We start from the raw sequence: 20981 nt of genomic DNA, 5'->3' as shown, positions 1-20981 counted from the left end.
AGGTTAGGTCTGAAATACGGCCAACGTATACTTACCTCCCAAGACTGGTTCTCTAGCTTGATAAGTTCACGCCATCTACTTTAGCAAGTCAGAAATCTGTTGGTAACTTGTGTTTGAAAATACCTGCTAGAACTGGGTTTGATTATCCTGTCGTGGGATGGTGGATGTATGCCTGATAAGGGAGTTGGGATATATTTATTTTGAGGTTTGCACAACTCCGTAATCACAGTGATGCCTCTTGTGAAGGAAACCTGTGCATGCTGATGCTTAATGGATAAAAGGCAGAAGTCCCCTTAACCGTGGACTGTTCATTTCTGTGTGGTGTTGTAATATCTTCCACAGATAGTTACTTTTTGAAGCATTGTTTATAATTACTGAACCATCATAATGGAATAAATATATTTCACGTGCAGAGTAATGGCTTTCTATATGTTGGCAAAAATAACACAAGTTTTGGTCTAACCTTCAGTAGATGGGTTCAATCCAAGGCTGATTTTAAAGTGGTCTTTCCACACTGGGAACATCTCAGCTTCACAAAGGTTCATAAAGAGACTGAACCTAAGTAAGTCCTGAACTCCAGTAGAATTTTATTGTAATAGTAAAATACAATATTGTGGTTTCATGTACGAACTTCTTGCTCATTTTCTCTCTAATACCTGTTGGCTGGCTCAACTTCCCTCTCCCTGCAAGATGAAATTCTGTTCAGCAAAGTTTCAATATATGGGCACAGAGAATGCAAGCTTCAATTTTACTTGCATGGAGTCGTATTCCCACAATGAGAACAGCTTAGAAATTCTGGGAGAGTCTTGAGTTAGGCCTGTCTATACTTTTTAAACTTATTTCTTATAGTCCTGAACAACATTTTCCCGCCTTTTTAGGTTTATCATGGCCTATTTTCTTCTTTGGATTACTCATCAGAATCAATACATATTACCCAGCCATCACTAGTGATTATAGAGAAATACCCCCAAAAATGTTGTCCTGGTTTCGGCTGGGACAGAGTTAACTCTCTTCTTAGTAGCTGGTACAGTGCTGTGTTTTGGATTTAATGTGAGAATAATGTTGATAACACTCTGATGTTTTAGTTGTTGCTAAGTAGCGCTTATCTTAAGCCAAGGATTTTTCAGTTTCCCATGCTCTGCCAGCAAGCAGGTGTGCAAGAAGCTGGGAGGGAGCAGAGCCAGGGCAGCTGACCTGAACTAGCCAAAGGGGTATTCCATACCCTAGAACATCATGCCCAGTATATAAACAGGGGGGAGTTGGCCGGGAGGCGCGGATCGCGGCTCAGGAACTAACTGGGCATTGGTCAGCGGGTGGTGAGCAATTGCATTGTGCATCACTGTTTTTTTTCCTTCCCCCCCCTTCCTTTTTTTGTTATATTCCTTTTCATTACTATTATTATTATATTTCATTATTACTATTGTTAGTATTACATTTTACGTTAGTTATTAAACTGTTCTTATCTCAACCCACGAGTTTTACTTTTTTTTCCTTTGCTTTCCTCCTCCTCACCCCACTGGGAGGGGGGAGGGGGAAACGGCTGCATGGTGCTTAGTTGCTGACTGGGGTTAAACCACAACAAATGTTTACCCCAAAGTGACTTACTTAGTACTAAGTTTTTAATTGCTGCATACACTGACATAAATAATAGCTGCTCTATAAGCATTAATTTAAATGACAGCAGAAACAAATTAATACGTAATAGTGTAATTGGTTTAAAAGGTGGTCAAATGTAGGTATGATTAGCTTATGATGTATGGAAAGAAAAGTAATTAAAATAATAACATTGGCATTAAATTACATGTTGAGTAGAAGCTTTAGATTTTAATTAGACTAAGCATACATGCATCCTTTTCATATTTTTTTTTTCTATTCACATAGCCAGAACATAATTCATTTCGACATCTCTGACTGTGGTAACTACTAAACCAATTTGTTTCACCTCATCTTTTCTATTCAGGGCATTTTTCTAAGGGATGTTTTGATGCATCTTTGGATGTAGGATGGCTAGAATCCTAATTGAAACCTGAGAATGAATTGAATGATTTAGATTCTTTTTACTCTGGTCACATAGATACACAGTTTGCTGAGTGGCAGCTCTGTAGGTAGTGTAACATGAACTCAAATTATTTTTCCTTTCAGGTGACATTAAACAAGCTGTCAGGAAATAATCCATTTCTTAGAAAATTTCAATCTGTTTTCCTCTTTTACAACTCCATTTTTCATTGTAGATGTATGTCTATCCAGCTGATTTGCAGTCCGTTAGTAAAAATCACATCCAGTCAGAAACAAATGGACTATTGGTGATAGAAAATGATTTAACCTCTTTTGTTCAGGATGGTCTGATCCAGAAGATGTTTGAAAGTTTGTGTTTAATCTTCACTTCAATACTGTCATGACTGATGGGAGACTGGGGATAGCAGGCAGGGGCTGGGAGCAGCTGCAGCCCCTTCTGTTTCTTGGAAACCAAATGGGTGAAATGAGGAATTCTCAGCCCAGTTGTGCTGGGAAAGCCAAATGTCTGTGCTGCCTTGCTGCTGTAATCTGTCAAGGCAGGGAATTTGTGATTCTAACTGACATAAATTCTGAGATGATGAATTTGGGTCTTTTGTTTTTCTAGCATAAAAGAAGGGATGAGAGGAAGAGAGGGAGTGAGAACAGATTTTGATTTGTTTACACTGTAAAATATATGGATTTGGGATTTATGCTTCCCATAACAGCATGTTATGAGAGCACTGAAGGAGTTTTTCCCCTAATATTTTCTTTGTTTGGTTTGTCTGGGCTGATTGCATCCAAATGACCAGATACTTTCAGTGGTCAGAACTGCTTCCAAATTGCTTTGTAAACTTCAATACCATCTGCTTATCAGCTCTCAAAATGGGGGAGAAGAGTGGATTATTACATATTGCACATATTTGCTGATGATCCTTGATATTGAACCTTGCTCAGACCACCAGAACAGTCTTACCATATGAGGAGTTCCCAGCTTTCATCTTGTTTCAAAAAATTGTACAAGTTGTGTTGGTTTAAATTTGCATTTGCTTCGTCTTTCTATGCTTGGCAGCCCTATTGCTGAGGTACTTCCAGTTATGACTTTTCCATGTTACCATCTGATGTTTTGTGTGTGCATTTGTTTCTTTCACAGCTGGTTTCCAGGGCAGTTTGATTTGTGATAATGGATATGTAGTAATTCAAAAACTGTATTTGAAGAGCTGGGAGAAAGCTCCAGCATGTAAATACATGTTTACTAGCGAGTCAGTTCAGCATAGCACCGTGAAAGGCTTGTATGATCAGTTTTATTAGAGGATTCCATCTCATTGATTTGGTATTCAACCAAAATGAAGCTATTTGAGTCTTGTTGTTTATCGTATTTAGAAAGTAGTAACCTTATTTCATAATCACATGACAAAAGCCCTAACCAATAATTTACATTTAATTCTGCCATTCATCAGACCTTTTACATGCCTTAAGAGAAACAGAAAATCTAGCGATATTGAATTGCATTTCTAATGAAATAGTATATTGAAATGCAATCATGCCACTGATGCTATTTTAACATTTTTTAACGTACGTTAACGAATAAGAATTTTTTAAAAGAAACAGTGGATGTATCTAACCAACAGTACTGTAGGACTTCACCTCGAAGGTAAAATTTTTTATTAAAGAGGTGTGATAATAGTTAACATCATCACTGCTGTCATCTTGAGTGTCTTCACTACTAATTTCCTAGGATACATTAAAAATATTATCCTTAGAATTACTGTTCTTTTTTGCCTTGAGGCGAGATCTTCAATTTTAGCCTATATGTTTCAGGATTGTTGTGTAGTTGTTGCCTACCTCCATAGTAGCCTATTAAAGAAATCTTCATTATGCTATTTTACTCTTTGTCTCAGCTTTTCCCACTCTGGTTATGTCTTTATCTACACACTTGGCAACCTTATTTCTGAATCATGGTTGGCATTGTCAAAATGTAGATGGCTCACAATGTCCATGATCACCAGCCATTTCATCAGGTTTTGGATAGGGAGCAGTTTGGCAGTCTTTTCCAATCACAAGATTAGTGTTTGCGCCTAATTCTTCAAGCTGACCTTCATTTAGGAGATTCTTTTGTTAGTTTTGATTCACGCATGCAGAATATAATTTTTCTGTTCTTTCAGTCTTTTGGGTTCCAGGAAGATAGGATTTATGGGAAAGTTGGCTCAGTAACTGGTTGAAAGCTGTCCTTTGAGCCCATTAACCTCTATTATACCTACAGAGAGACTTTTTACCCTTTTTCTCTGGCTTAGATTACACCTGTCAAATTAGATTTCAGATACTTTTGCTTTTTCTCGTTGTCAATGAGACAAAGCTTCCTTTGCAGTCTGGTCTTGAAGGTTTAGATGTTTAGATTTTGGTGCTGGCCAATATTATGAGCATGTACGTTATTTGTGCAATATTTCGCCTTGCAAAGACAAGATGAAAACACAGTGTTTAGAATTTCTGGTCTAATATTTAACTATTATGCACCTTAATCAAACATATAACGCAAAAGATCAATAGATTTTTGCTTCAAGTTAACTCTGAGATCAGTGTATACAAGAAACTGGGGAATAAAAATTATTTCATTACCAAGGAAAATCACTTAGCTTATAAATTTTTAATGAAAGGCCATTAATAAAGCTACAGATCAAATTTAGTATCTTCTACACTCACTACTGTGAAACTTTTTACAGTCCATAAATTTACTTAAGTGGTATTTAAAATGTGTAGGGGGGGGTGTTCAGTAAGAAAATAAGTGCAGACACATTTTTCCTCCTACAGATCTTCTGCTCAGCAAGATGAGTGTTTGATTGAAACATATTGTCTGTTCTGTGCGCATAATATAAACTATGCAGAATCTTTTGGTCAGGATTTTGCCAATAGGCTACTCAAAAGTATATTTTAACCATGTGTCTAAGTTTTATTATTTGAACTTGAAATATGCAGCTTTTGTCAGGTTCTGCTGAGGTAGGATCATTTTCTATACACCTCATCTTTCTGGTTGAAGAGATTTGATTATTGCAGTACTTTGTGAACAGAAAAATCATCAAGCAGCTTACTGGTGCAGAATGGAGCCAGTCTCACCTCTTGGATGATAGCAGCCCTCAAACATGTTGTGCTTTCCAAAAAGTACCTGCTTCTACTCAGTTTTGTTGCCTTTATCTGTGAGTCTTCTACAGCTTTGGTCTTGGTTGTATGAGAAGCCAACTATCCGTCCTTGTCCTCACCATGACAACTGAAATCAGATGGCATGTCCAAAACGACTTTCCCTACTGTTTCTTGTCTGGTGTGATGACAGGTGGTCCTACAGCAAGTTCTTTAGCTCTGAAACTTTCCTGGTTGCTCTGACAAAGCAATTACAGCCTTTTCATTAGGATGTGGTACCATCCTATTGTGATCCATTTTTGTCCTCAAGTGTTTACTTGAAAAAGATTGGCAAAGTAGGAGAGGACAGTTCATTTGAAGGAATGCCCTATTTATTTATTTTCTTTTTTGAAAGGGGTAAATGTCTCTTAGTTTTGGACTGAACTGCACTAATATGCCATGAGAATAACCAAGCTAAATTAATGGCAAGAGGTCAGGATCCTGGTACCAAAGCTAGGGTCTGCATTAACAGTGGAGGGTGAGAGATAACATATGCAGAAACCACCTGGAAAGGGATTTATACAATTACAAAAAATTCTTCTCCTTGGGTTGTCACACTCTCATGCACTTGCCAAGCCATAGTTGGGTTGTGTTTTTTATTGTTTGTTTTTTTAAACAACAGCAAAACAAGGGAAATGCATTTGGTTGTAAATCAGCAGGAACATTTGTTACACTCAAAATCTTTCTGTTTAAGAAACATTTTAGTGTTCAGGCTAATGCCTGCATGGGCGGGGGAGGGATAGGGGGCAGGTCTACTATGTAATCTTCTTATTTATAACTTTTTTTAAAAAAGATAATTGATCTAAAAGCAATTATTTGAAGGAAATCACTGCTAGCATATAGTTGACTTCTGTCTTCCGTTGCAGCTGCACTCTGAGTGTTACCCTGGAGCAGGCGATCATCCTGGCTCGGAGCCATGGGCTACCTCCTCGCTATATCATGCAAGCCACAGATGTCATGCGCAAACAGGTAAGATGCTCGCTGTGGGTAAGATTTTGATGTTTCCTAACAAGACATGTTACCATCAAACAAGAATGACTTGACCAAGCATTTTTTACCCTCCATCATAATGTTGTGTAAAGTCTGTGTGAGTTTTCTTAGTTTGGGTATTTTGTTTTGTTTTTTAAATTCTCTTCCTTTATTGTTGACTGAAAAGCGGGTTTGTTTTGGTTTGTTTTTTTTTTTTTAAATAATGGAACAGGCTGTTTTTAACCAGATGCTTGCTTTCTCTGTATGTGTAAATGGATCATAATTTTTACAGGGTTTTGATTTTACTTAATTATTTTTGTATAGTAACTGCTGTGGCATCACCTTACATCAGAATAGTCTGTTGAGTAAGACAGTCTTTATTTTAATATATATTATCTATAAAAATAACTTACGATTATTAACTATTGTTAATAAAAAGTTACTCATGTACTGAATGAATGGGAAGTGTAGGAGGGAAGGGGAGAAATAAATACCATGGTTTTTACCTTTCCAGGCGAGATTCCTAAGGACAATGTTGTGCTGATTTTGCTTAGTTGCCAGCTAGGGTTAAACCACGACAAATGTGCTTATTTGAAAATAGTGTTTTTCACTCTTTGGTCATAATAGAATATTAGGATTTAGAGGCTGTCGTGGATAGATAACCACCTCAACATGAACTCTCGGTGCTAAGGTAAGACAAAAAATGCTGGCTTAAAAGGCAATATCAACTGAAAATGGGGGATACACTCTACTGTATTGGCACAACTTTTCCTAAAATATCTTGTTATCACATAAATACTTTCAAAAGGATGTTTGGAATCTTGGAAGGAGTTCAAAGGAGGAGCATGAATGATCCAGAGGTTGTTAGACAAGGCTTATGAAGTGAAGATTAAAGAGCTCAACCTATTCAGTTGATCAAAGAGAGGTTGAGTGGGGGCTTAATCACTCTGTGTGCATATGGAACATATATCCCAGCCTGTGGTAGCTTTCAACCTTATAACAAAAGCATAAACAAGATACAGGATGGACTCAATCTTGAAGTGAAAAAAAGATAATTAAATGTTGGAACAATTAATCACAGATAGACAAGATTAATAATTTCTGGGTTTTAGTTTGCATCTAATTTTATTATTTTCATTAATTTTGCTACGTATTCTGTGCAGCAATCACAGTTTAGTTATGAAAATGATTAAACAGCTGTACTTCTAACTTGCTGTAGACAAAAATACACATATGCTAGGTCAAACCTTTAGTCTGTTAAAGCAATTGTGTAGATATGCTCAAGCCATAGATTCTGATCAATTACATGTAAGTGCTGCTGCCTAACATGAATACATCAGAGTAGTTAGTCTCATTCCTTTTCATATCAGACTTTCACTTTATTCGGTGCATAAATTAAGTTTCTGTGGGGAATAAATACCCTCAATGTTCTTGAATCAGATCATGTAGGTCTGCTCAGGAATTACAGCTTTAACTTGACTTGAAAAGAAAGCTACTGCTGTATAAGGATAAACGTGCATGTATAGGTCCATATGTCTGCTCCTGAAGTTCTAGACAAAAGGCAGATCTGGATATTTTGCAATCAAAAAACATGGACGTAGAGTTTTGCATATGTCTACTTGTAGGATGTATTCTGTCAAAGGGTACATTTTCAATGTACAGTTCTAGACCGTTTTCAAAAATGCTGATTCATTTGTGGACCTTCTGCAATTTATTAAATGAAAGTGAAAGACAAAATGAAAGTAACTTGCATGGTTTTGAGCAGCTGTAACTGTACTTACTCAAATAGAGATGTAGAAACAAGCCTCCAGTGAGGCTACATTTTCTGAAGTGAAACAGCAAGTGATCAATAGCTGTTAAAGATACCAATATCTCAATACCATCCACAGACACTGCAAAAAAGGCTGCTAGTATATCAAGCCAGACTTTTTTCACACATTCTTCCTCTTGCAGGAAACCACTACAGCATTTAATAGAGTAATAATCTTTTGTTGTAATTTTAAATCAGTGTTGGAGTTCTGTAGTAGAAATATAACCCTCCATTAAATTCTAAATGTTTTGGAGTAATTTCAACAATGTACTATAGTATTTTCTAGAAACTTGCTCCGGATTTAATGTTTAAATTAGCTGTAGGATTTAACTGTCAGGAGCATAATGCAGGCCATAAAACTCGGAGTGGGGGGGAAAGGGGGGAGAAAGCTTCTTGGGGTTTGATACAGAACATTTAGTTAAGGGCAATACATGTGTCTTTTACCCAGCTTAATATAAAAAAACCAATCAAACAAAAACTTTGTTAGCCCATTTACACCCTGAATCTTCTGTGGAATAAAGAGATTAGCCACAGGGAGGTGCAAATGAAGGGACATCTATTCCATCTGTTATTCCAGAGAAGCCAGCAATGTTAGCTCCTAGCAGTATCAGCTTTCCACAGGGGGAAATTGTCTCTACTCAAAGCAGATACCTCTTCCAGCTTGGGGCACCAGTACTGAGTATAACTGGAGACACCTGATTGAATGGATGACCTCAGGAAGTGTTTTTTTTTTTTTCTTTTAAATTGAATGAGGTTGTGATCATGTTTAACAGGACTCATAATAGCCCCAACTGTATTGTTGGAACAATTTTCAAAGTAATTGCCCTGTCAGTTATAATTAGGTATTTGCGAGCACCGGTTCTGCAAGAACTAAAGAAAAGAGACCAACTTGTGAGAGTTGGTATGAACTTGGGTCTGTGGGATGGTTTTAAGTGGTTTCTGTTTTTCATTTGCTAATCCAGTCTAGATTGACTTTTAAAATAAAAATTCTGACAAAATGTCCCAACTATCTTTTAGTAACTTTGCTTACTCATGTATGTTTATTCATATAAACATCTGTACCCACAAAATACTATGTAAAGCATCCTGACAGGAGTGTGTCTTCAGGATGCAGCAAAGTGTGGAGAGGACAGAGGCCTAGGAAAGGAGCTGCAGGAGGGCACAGGGCTCTGAGGAAGAAAGGTAACTAAAAGGCTGATAAACAGAAAAGGCTAGGAGAGAATTTGTGTTGTCTTTTAAGTGAGTAATCATTTTTCCATGCCTTTTCATGAGTGTAATAACGGCACCACATTTTGAATAATTCTCATTGTACTGATTTAGAGCTCTCTGAGCAGGGCATAAAGAGAATCTGTTTTCTTTATGTGACTGGTTCTTGCTATCCTTAAATTAGTGTGTAGCTTGAAAATAAACCTATCATTTTTTCTCATGGCAATGAGAATACTAGTTCATATATGAGTCCAGATTGATGGTGATGTCTCCTCAGAGCTGCCAGCATCTTTCACCAGTGCTCTGGCAGTACTGGTACGCAGAGGGAACCATTCTGGAGCCGTATAGCACAACTATCCCTTATACGTACATGAGATGAAGTGTCAATATTTACATTGCTATAGCTTTAAGAATAATATTGGAGAAGTATAAATTAACAGTATATTGAAATAGAAATGGTGTAATGGTGCTCAGTGGAGACAAAGAGATGTCATGTAGCAAGTTGCTAGTAATTCTTGGGGGCTTTTCCTCAAAAGAAGTAAGAATATGGTGGTTGTAAGTAAGGTCTAATTTTTTCTCCTGCTAAACAATAAATTACATGGTTGTATAAAGCTAGACTCCTTTTTAAATCAACGCATTTGATTTATTATGTGAGCAAGATACTAAAATTAATTTGTCTAGTGAGTGATGCAAGTAAAAATAGGCTCGTTTTGTTCTCAGAGGTAGTCACAGCACTGACGTTCAGGATCTACATGTGATTAATTTAGATAGTTTTCCCATGTGTATGTGTATTCTGGCTCTCAGTTATGTTAATCATATGCCAGTCTCAGCAGTCTGTCATGGTGGGGTTTCTTCATTATGATAAAATTTTAGAAAACGGCACTGCGGAAAGGACACTGAAGGTGATGAAGGTCTGGACTCAACATGTCTAACTTTGTAACCAACACCAGATCAGCTATCCTTATGTAATTCATAACAGACACTTGTTGTATCTGTTCTTAAACCTTTGGTGGGTTGACCGTGGCAGGATGCCAGGTGCCCACCAAAGCCACTCTTATCACTCTGCTCCTCAGTTGGACAGGGGAGAGAAAATATAACGAAAGGCTCGTAGGTAGAGAGAAGGACAGGGAGAGATCATTCAGCAATTGCCATCACAGGCAAAACAGACTTGACTTGGGGAAATTAGTTTAGTTTGTTACCAATACAAATCAGAGTAGGATAATGAGAAATAAAACCAAATCTTAAAACACCTTCCCCCACCCCTTCCTTCTTCCCGGGCTTAACTTTACTCCCGAATTCTCTACCTCCTCCCCCCAGCGGCGCAGGGGGATGGGGAATGGGGGTTGTGGTCAGTTCATCATCCGTTGTTTCTGCTGCTCCCTCCTCCTCAGGGGGAGGACTCCTCACACTCTTCCTCTGCTCCAGCGTGGGCTCCCTCCCATGGGAGACAGTCCTCCACAAACTTCTCCAACGTGAGTCCTTCCCACGGGCTACAGTTGTTCACAAACTGCTCCAGCATGGGTCCCTTCCATGGGGTGCAGTCCTTCAGGAACAGACTGCTCCAGTGTGGGTCCCCCACAGGGTCACAAGTCCTGCCAGCAAACCTGCTTCAGCGTGGGCTCCTCTCTCCATGGGTCCACAGGTCCCACGAGGAGCCTGCTCCAGCGCGGGCTTCCCATGGGGTCACAGCCTCCTTTGGGCATCCACCTGCTCTGGCATGGGGTCCTGCATGGGCTGCAGGTGGATATCTGCTCCACCGTTAACCTCCATGGGCTACATGGTCTTCACCATGGGTTGCAGGGGAATCTCTGCTCTGGCACCTGGAGCACCTCCTCCCCCTCCTTCTTCACTGACCTTGGTGTCTGCAGAGTTGTTTCTCTCAGATACTCTCACTCCTTTATCCAGTGGCCATTGCTGCTGTGCATTAATTTTTTTCCCCTTCTTAAATATGTTATCCCAGAGGCGCTACCACCATCGCTGATGGGCTTGGCCTTGGCCAGCGGCGGGTCCGTCTTGGAGCCGGCTGGCATTGGCTCTATTGGGCATAAGGGAAGCTTCTGGCAGCTTCTCACAGAAGCCACCCCTGTAGCCCCCCACTACCAAAACCTTGCCACGCAAACCCAATACAAACCTCCAGTACTGGAGACTCCTGCACAGTGCTTCCCAAGTGGTCTGTTCCAGAGTTTTCTTAACCTTTTCATTAGGATGTTTTACTTAGTGCCTCATATGAGTCTTTTTTTTTCTTTCTTTTTTTCCTTCAGTTTAAGTCTTCTGTTTTCTGTCCAGTATACTGTAGACTTAGAGACCAGATTTTACTCCCTTTTTAGCAGTAGCCTTTTAGTATTTTGAATGTTTCCAGAGATGGGGCATCTACAACCTCTCTGGGCAACCTGTTCCAGTGTTTTACCACCCTCATCGTAAAAAATTTCTTCCTCATATCTAGTCTGAATCTACCTTCTTTTAGTTTAAAACCATTACCCCTTGTCCTATTGCTACAGGCCCTACTAAAAAGTCTGTCCCGAATTTAATTATCATTTCCCTGATAAGCCATCACTTGTGTAAATAGAAAAACATCAGTTCATCTGACCTTTTTTTTTTTCAGTTGTGTTTTCTTACCTAATCATTCTCCCTATTCTCCTCTGAACTCTTTTCAAGTTTTTATGAAAGATGAGAAGTAACTATAAAGAGTTACAAAAGGATCTTACAGAACTCCATGATTGAGCAATAAAATGGCAGATGAAAATCAGTGTAGATAACTAAGTGATGCGCATGGGGGGAAAAACAAACCTTAAGTTCACATTCAAAATAATTGACTGTGAGCTTGCCATTACATCTCATGTTCAAGACCTCAGGCTACGATAGAAAACATCAGCTCAATTCTCAGTAGCTATCAATAAAGCAAATCAGAAGTTATAATGGTTTAGGCAAGGATAGAAGACAAAGTAGAAATCATGCTGTCATGACCCTTCATTTTGAACTATCTGATGTTCTGATCCCTTCCATAAGGATTTAGCATAATGGAAAAGGTTCAGAGAAGGTCAGAAAAAAGTGATCAATGGTTAGGAATGGTTTATAGACAAGATAGACAGACAAAAGAATCTAGGATTGTTCAGCTTCATGAGTGAAGGAGGATATGAGAGAGGTCTAAAGAACATGTGGCACGGATAGGGACTGACCATTGTCCTCACCAGTGCAGAACTAAAGGCATCAAATGAAACTGGCAGATTCAAGCCAACTGAAAATAGTAGTTCTTGACACAACAAGCTAAGATTGTACCCAAGATGTGGATCATCTTCTACAAGGAGGCTAGTGATGTGAAATTATTCGTGGCTTCAAGATGAGATGGGAAAGAAGAGAAGAGAATCACTGAAATCGATTAAATACATACTCGATGCTGAACGGAGGAAGTATTGAGTGACTAATGATTGCATTCTGGAGGAGTTTCTGGCGAAAGACATATGTTTGTCATGGTCTGTAGTCATGTGTCTTTTGCAACTGTCGGAGACAACCTTACTGAGCCAGATCTAAAGCTAGTAAAATGACTTTTATATTCTGCCTTCAGTTTTGTAGGTACTCTAGTTATTTTCTCTATCTTTACCACTATTTTCTTTTTCTAAAAGAAATGCAAGGACACAACATTTTTTGTGGCACATGTTGATGTACATAAACTCTGAGAACCTACCTGTGTGTAATCAGCCAGCCTTTTTCATCTTTGTTTGAGCCCGTAACAGTGAATTAATACCTTCTCAATTAGCTGGGTACCAGATTTCAGTCAAATGCAAGACTGAAATAAGACTCTAGTCTTATTCTACGTATTGAATCAATGATTATACCTCATTTTTACATCATGTGCAGCTGCCATTGCAGGTCTGCTTGGAGTGTAAATTATCTTTGATGTTTCACACCAATCTAAGATCTCACTGTAAGAATGCTGAGATTATATATTTTTGTTCTCTGTTATCTTGCCCTGAATTTAGGTAGTACAGAAGCAGAAATAAAGGGAGAGTCAGTGTATGTATTATAGACAGAACAGGTAGTTTTCATCTCCTTTAAAATGTTAGAAAACATAAAGAGACTGTAAATCTAACACAGTGTTTCTTTGTGATGACTACTTTACATTAATAAAACTGCACTTTAAAAGCTAGACCTCATCATTTAAAAACAAATTTTACGAAGTTCTTTCATATGTCTAAGCTAGTTTGTTTGCAGAGGAGTCTGCATTTTTCACTATCATGGTATATGAATATTGTGCATGTTTTATCAACTTTCTCCTTACTGGATGAGTCAGTGAGACAAAAGTACTTTCATTATTGTTTTTCGAAGGATCAATTGACGTACAGAGACACCAGCTTTTCTAGTTGACCCTGCTTTAAGCAGGGGTGTTGGACTAAACAATCTCGGGAGGTCCCTTCCAACCTAATTTTTTTTTTTTTTTTGTGATTCTGTGATTATAAAGGAAGATCAGGACCTGCATTTTTCTAATCCTAATTTAGTGCCTCAATTTAGGCCATTTTTCTAGCTTTAACTAGAAAGCCATTCGTAGGAAATAATCTGTAATATTTGTTTGTTCAGAAGGAAATAAGTGACATTTCAGAAAAGAACTTTATTATCCATTCTACAAAGAAATGGTGACAAAAATCAAACAAATTGAAACAAGATGTGTTTGGATTGATTTAAACCTTAAATGTTAATTTTTTATGAAGTCTTTTATGTTAGTAAGATATATATGTACGTATTTATTCAATGACAAGTGGAAAGATTTTGTCTCTTTTCTGCATATTTCTCTAAGTTAAGAATTAATGTACTGCTTTGACTTGTTCCCCACCTTAGAAGAGGAGAGTTGTTTCGGGAGATGGAGCATATGTATTAATTAATTATAATCAATAGTTATGTTTATCTAGAAGGCTCAGAAGGCTTTCTAACTTGTGTTGGAATAAATGAAGCAAAACTGGTGTTCTTCTTTCACAGGGTGCGAGAGTACAAAACACAGCCAAGAATTTAGGAGTGAGGGATCGAACGCCACAGTCTGTGCCAAGGTAACTGATTGTGTCTTAGACCATGAGTTTGTCTAGTTTGTGCCAAATTTTGTCCTAGCTGCTCAAAAGCTAACAGCAAACATTGACTGTGTTGTGCACTAACTGGTAAGATTTGGCTTTTAATGTACATAAAATCAATTAAGTTCTTAGCTATACAATTTTACTTAAAGTAATTAGTTGCAGAAGTTCAGGCTATGTAGCACTTCAAAACGTGCCCATTTTTGAAAAATGAAACCTAGTTCATGTTAATTATGAAAACACTGGAGTAAGTCCTTCATCACTTGTGATGTTTAGTGGTTTTGGGGAAATATTAATCACTAAATCCATAACCCCATTTTAATGAAACACTGTACTGCAGTATTTCAGGGAAATCATGTTCTAGTTGCTTTTAGAGATGATGTAGTCTTTCTTTGTCTCTTTCTGAAACATCCAACTTTTTAATGCTGTGATGGATTGCAGATACCTGAAATGTTTCTTAACAAGCACAATACTTATAAATGAACATAACCAAACAACAATGTTCTTAATTTTATCTTAAAGTGGTTTTATTGATCCAGCTCTAATTTAAACTTTTTTTACCAATTTAAAACATAATGTTTTTTGTTGACTAATGATAACACATTGAAGGAGCTAAACAGGTATGTGGAATACATAACAGACCCACTGTGGTGTTTAAATTTTAGTAAGGAAACAGGGAATTAGTAATACCTGATAGAGGTAACCATGTGAATGAACACATATGCTATCCATAGCCTTACAGAAAGACTGTGCTCTGGCTTCTGACTGCTAATACTCAGGAACTTTTTCTTACGCAATTTGCTCCGTTTTTCTCAGGTGTCCCAGTTTCTCCCAGTAGGGAATCAGGTTACTGCTTATAATTTGTTTGTAACAAATCACTGCACGTTCCATGCCTGTGCTCGATCTGATTCTAGAAAAGGAGTGTACCTTAAGTGTACAAGGTATGAGTAAATCTGAGTAGCAGCTGCTGTTCAGTTGCTGAGTAGCCACATTTGTTGGAGCATATATGCATCTTGCATGCCCCATAAAGGAGATTAAATAAGATCAAAAAAAAGTACTGATTCTAGAGTAAACCCATCAGCAATAAAGTCATTGCCCTTACCAGCAGGTGAGCACATCCCTTCTCCCAGTAATGATTAGCTTAGAGGCAATTCAGGACCAAAATTGCCTGACCAACTGTCTTGCATTGTGGGAACCTAAGGCAGTAAAATAACATTTTATTACAGTAAAAGCTGTGAGAAGCTTTTTCATATTTTGAATGGTATGGTTTTGGCCTTAAATGGACTCCTCCTTCATGACATAATTCTGGAGACAGCCAAAGAATTGTTGCAAACCAAACTTTTCCCACCTCTAAATGACAGAGCGTGTATCTAGATTCAGAGCTTTTGTGACAAAGGAGAAATCTAAGTTCTTAAAAAGAAAAACTTAGCCATGAGACATTTTTTGGCTTTGCATCAGTTGAGAAAAGATCGCCTCTTTCTGGTTGACACTCCCACAACATAGCAATGAAAAGCTGAAGAAAAATTATGAGATAGCTCCTAGAACATAGAATAGACAGATGCATCCAGCACGCTTGCCAGTCAGCAGCAACAGCAAGGTCACAGGAATATCTCATTGACCTCAGTGTTTGGGGCATTTGGTGTACCATTAGAGAGGTAAGTCACATAAGTCAGAATAGTCATCAGCAGGAGTGATACATTTGATGCATAGGTAAACGATACTGTGGGTTCTCAATTCTTTGCCTTGAAAAGAATTTTACTATTACATTTTGTTCCATTTAACATCACTAGGCAGTGTTCTCAGTTCTCTGCAGTTGCCACTGTTTTCTGTCTTTTCTCAGCTGATCTGTTTGTACCATCTCACATAGTTGTCCCATATATATTGACCCAGAACAGGCTGTTTCTGCTCTATACCATCTTCAGCAACTGTAGCTCCTTAGGGATTTATGCAGCCTTATTAGTTTGCTTCAGAATTCCCCTACATCACTTTCTCTGAAGACAAGTAATCTTAATGATTACCATTTTAACCTGAAGAATACACAGACCTTGGTACTTGGGGCTCAGCTTTTCTGCACATTGTTCCATAGGAATTAGATTTTGCTAAAACATCATCAAGAACTAATCCCACTGCAATTACTTAGATGAGATGCTGACAGTAATTTTATCTGTCTTTTGCCAGCTTTGAATATTACTGCTTTATTACACCAGCAGAATCAAATAACTCAAATAACCTCTGTTTATTTTTCTCTGTATAAAAATCAGGTCATCCTACTCTCTCATTGGAATACAAATATGAGAGATATGCGTATTGGTTTATATATGGTTCCTAACAAATACATTGGTGTCTGCACAATGTGACCTTAAATGATCATGTTTCTGAATCTGCCAGATGACAATGTGGAAGAGCCCAATGATCTTCACAACACATTATGGTGGAGGTTTGAAAGCAGGTTTGCAATTGCTGTTTGGCTGACAGAACTGATGCTCCCTGTTCTTACCATCCAGAAACAATACTGCTTGATAATCACGTCCAGTGAGATTCAGAGACAAGTTATTTAGCCCATGGCCATTGTGTGTTGTCAGCGTCCCACAGTTTTTAACTCCTAAGGGAACTGAAATCAGAGAACAGCAGCTATCCTGCCCTGCTCTTGCATAGCTACAGGATGCTTTTTCTGACAAGATGGGCCCTAGACGTTGAAGAGGCTTTCAGTACGCGAGGGCAGCCATACGTACCGTGCCTCACATAATTTCAGTAGCAGAGTATCATGCCAAGAAGGCACCAGCCCATTGATCTTGAATTGTTTGTGGAGCCCAGCCACATGTACAGATTTTTCTTTTCTGTGTTGATTTGTAGTATGATTTTGAAATTTATGATTAGTTAAAATGGAGTCATATAAATTAATGTGACGTTTAGCAGGCAAATTTGCAAAATATACGTGGAAAACTCGGATACCCTGAGCATCTTAAACATCCCTAGCCCCCAAGCCACTGGACAATTCACCACCCTGCCTGCAGCCAGACCTACCAAACCTGCTATTTCTATTGCTTTGGTATTTCAGTATCAGAGATTCTTCATGTTAAGTATTAATGCATGTGCTGTGTCATTGGCTCTTCATTTTTGCCTTCTGATGCTTTTTCTCCTTCCCATGCCATACTTGGTCTCTTCTCTTTGCTATTCCTTCAATGATACGCTTTCCCTGAGGAAAATATGTAATCTCCAAATGAGATCATGTCTGTTGCTGGTTCTAATTGCTGTGGTTGCAGGGGAGATAGTGTATGCTGGACATACTTACGGAACCGAGAGCCTGAGGTCAGAATGATTGCCATTTCTTTTCAGTATTCCTAACATTAGGGTAAAGTTTCAAACACTTGCTAATAACCAAGTCCATGCAAAAGGGTTTAATAGAAGTTCAAAAGTCTTTATAAATGAAGGAGTGGCTATTTCAGTCTGTACTGAGGTAGTCATTTGAATCAAATCTTACTGGTCTTGACTTCATACATGTAGAAATGGGGGGGAGAGAGTTTAAAATCTTCATGCTGGCATGTGCATGTCTGACATCTGTCTCAGGTTCTTCAAACAGCATCAGTTTTACAGGGAACTGGGTTAGAGTGAGGTCTGACTGTACCAAAACAAAACAAAAATGGAGGCAGTTGCATTCACCAAGCAGCTTTTCCAATTTAGAAATTCAGAGCAACAACTGGTAACTGGATTAGTGGAGACTTAGCTTTCTCCAGAACGGGGTCTTCAGTGCAGAAATATGAAAACTTGACTAAACTGGAATGTCTTTATAGGATTGCTTATAGATGTGTGTTTTAATGATACTGCTTTCAATGTAAACCTTCATGCTCATGAATAAGATTTTACTGGTTTTATATCAGTGTTATTAAACTGAATTCAGTACCTCTTGTTTTGCAGTGCAGGAAGACTTGATTTAGTTTGTGTTCCTTAAATTTACCCATTTTAATAATGACCAAGCTCTCAGAATAACAATTGCTTTGTTTTTTGTCATTGTCAGATTATACAAGCTATGCCAGCCACCCCCAGCTGTTGGAGAAGAATGAGGAGAACTGCTCCAGAAAATGATCTGATAATGGCCTTTAGGATACTGGGACTATATGACAAAATCTAACTGCACTATAGCAGTATGTGCCTGGGGCTTTGATAAATAATAAACCCCTTTACTCAGGATAAAGAAAGAAATACCCTAAATATTCTCTATTGGCATTGAAAAATTACTTCCAAAAAGCATTTCTGGAATCTGTGCACTCCGGCCATACACTAGTAGAACAGGAATCTTCCTTGGGAATTCTACACTGGAATCAGATTCATTTGATGTGTCTTGTTCAGCCACAAGATAGGTATAGCCAGCAGCTTGAAAACGAATGTCTTGTTCAGAGAGAATGACTTCACTTGTACACTATACAGAATGTGTTCTTGTGGAAGGAATAAAAGCCTAGATAAACTAGGCTTGATAATGAGCATGCGCTTCATATGGGGCCCTTTGCACTGATAATCCCTTTTTTCCTGTCGCCATCGTAATTTCTCAGAACGATGACATTACTGTTTCAAGGATGTAACGTAAGTGAGGTTGAAAGATGGAAAACTCATCTCAGAATTGTGTTTAATGGCTGCAGGCAGACTGCTGCTAGGAACGTGTTCTTGTAATCAGTGAACTCAGCTATGTCTTAAGCAGTCCATTGTCATACTCCTTTAGAAGTACGGCATGCGAGGTGAAGTTTTGCCTTTTTTCGGTTGCCCTTATAGTGAAGGAGGATAAGTCTGATCTTCAGCCATAGTTAGACTGAATTTCAGACTCTGTCTAATGGATGTTTTACATTATTGCACCTCTGCATTTTAGAGTTTTCCAGACTTGTGTATATTCTTGTATAGTAAATCTACATAAGGCAAGGATGAGGCAGTATTGTTATGTTTAACTGGAAATGTCTGTGGTTTAAGTTGAAGCATAGTTTGGGGGTTTGATGTTTTATGCTACCATTTCCCGTATTTTGTCAGAATTGTTTTGTATAGCATTTCAGTTCTTTGGAGTGGTAATTGTTATAGATTTATTTTGAAATTGTACTGAGTATTTAGAGGGCCCAGGGAAAATGTATCTGCGTTTGGCTGTTCTTTTGGCCAAAGGATTTTCAGAGAAAATGCCCCCAAATGAGGTTTCATATGTGAACACATTAAAACAAAAACTATATTCTGAAATAGTTCTACTTGTAGCAGTAGCTACGCATTCTATTAGAGCAGGACATATACTGTCTGAATAAAATTTATTTTTTGTACAACAGCAGCCTATAGTTATGCTGTAGCAATCAAACCTCACAACATAATTGTTGCATATTATCTAATTATTTATGAAATCTTCAACAAATATATTAATCCACAATGAAATAACTGAGAATTCAAAATGAGCTGTACTCTTGCAGAGAGTGTTTTTTATATAGGGTATCTAGGGGACTTGTTACTTTTCTCCAAAGGAGGAATTAGAGCTCCTACCTTTTTCAGTATTCTTAATGTTTTTACACAGACTTTAACTTTGCTAAGAAAATAAATATTTTTATATATCCACAGATACATATGTCTGCGCATATATGTGAGTTTCAATATGTATATATTTATGTAGTCATATCAGTTACTGGTCCAACCTTAAATATAGAATGTTTGCCCTAAACTGTGATGAAGACATGCAATAATGAACACGTCAGTTAACAATTTCACCTTTGTGCTTTGAAGTTTACACTCTTCATAGTTACTGGAAGCTGTGGGACTATAATCTTTTTGATTAAGAAAAAAAACCAAAACAAAACCAGGAAACAAAGATTTACTCTTTAGAAACTTACTCTTTTTGTCTAGGTGACCTAATGCTTGTACATAAGAAAGAGTCACCATTTCTATAGTTGCTATTCTAGTCAGGATCTCATACTTTTGGATGTGTTTTATTCAGAGAGGCAGTATTGGCTAGGGTAATTCCCGCTCCAGGCAAAAATGCCAAAAATGTTTCAGTTTCTGCTTGTTCAGACATCAGGAGTACAGAGAAGCCGTAACCTCCTCATGCCAAGGATGCTGCCAGTGTCAGCCCCGGCTGCGAGCTCGCATCTTCTGGTGAGATTTGCCCACAGGAGTTTTGGTTTTTTACTACGAGGCGAGTCAGCTGTCAGCTGCACGGAGCTGCTAATCCTGTATAATATAAAATAACCTAGAGGACAAAATCTGTTGCATGCACACGCATTATTGTAGCTAGTCATCACCCTTTTTTTTATTGCACTGAAAATGGTTGGAGTGCAAATATGCCAAAATAGTCTCCTTGTATAATACTGTAATTGTCTAATTCGTTTTGTTGTTGAAAGTGTGGGGTAATAGACATTTGTAAACACCAAGGGACAAACAGTTATGAGCCAGTCACTGGACCAAATTCTTTAGCTATTCATGAGTGTGCATCAGAAATCTTGACCTCTTGTTTTTGTATCTAATTTTTGGTTCTTTATTCTCTTTTTCGCCCTCTAGAGGCAGTTTTCAAAAACTTCCTCAGCACTATGAGCTTCATTGGTGACCCATACTGCAAAATAAAGTACCTATTTAGCCTGGTATCAGAGGGGCTGAGAAACTTAAGCCCTGGTTTTCTGGGATTACAGGTGGCACGTAAAGATAGGGTTTCCAGAGGAAATTGGGCACAAATGTCCCACTGTCTATGGAAAGTGGGTGCCTAATTTCTGAAAATTTCCTTCAAAAGCCAGTGTTCGCTTGAAACATTGTGCAGCTTTTCAAACTGCTTT

At 38.2% G+C, this 20981-nt stretch overlaps 1 protein-coding gene across 1 annotated transcript in view; it reads left to right on the top strand.

Moving 5' to 3' along the window:
* The window catches only part of PREX2 (phosphatidylinositol-3,4,5-trisphosphate dependent Rac exchange factor 2), a 183203-nt gene extending 163421 nt beyond the window's left edge, over positions 1–19782 (top strand). The window contains exons 38-40 of the mRNA XM_050891668.1: positions 6030–6132; positions 14117–14184; positions 18218–19782. Of these exons, the coding sequence (XP_050747625.1) occupies positions 6030–6132; positions 14117–14184; positions 18218–18263 (217 nt within the window). The 3' untranslated portion in view covers positions 18264–19782. The remainder of the gene's footprint in view (positions 1–6029; positions 6133–14116; positions 14185–18217) is intronic.
* The last annotated feature ends 1199 nt before the right edge of the window (positions 19783–20981 follow it).

The sequence above is a fragment of the Gymnogyps californianus genome, chromosome 2 (assembly GCF_018139145.2).
Source record: "Gymnogyps californianus isolate 813 chromosome 2, ASM1813914v2, whole genome shotgun sequence".
NCBI classification, from domain to species: domain Eukaryota; kingdom Metazoa; phylum Chordata; class Aves; order Accipitriformes; family Cathartidae; genus Gymnogyps; species Gymnogyps californianus.
This window is presented reverse-complemented; position numbering and strand designations above follow the sequence as displayed.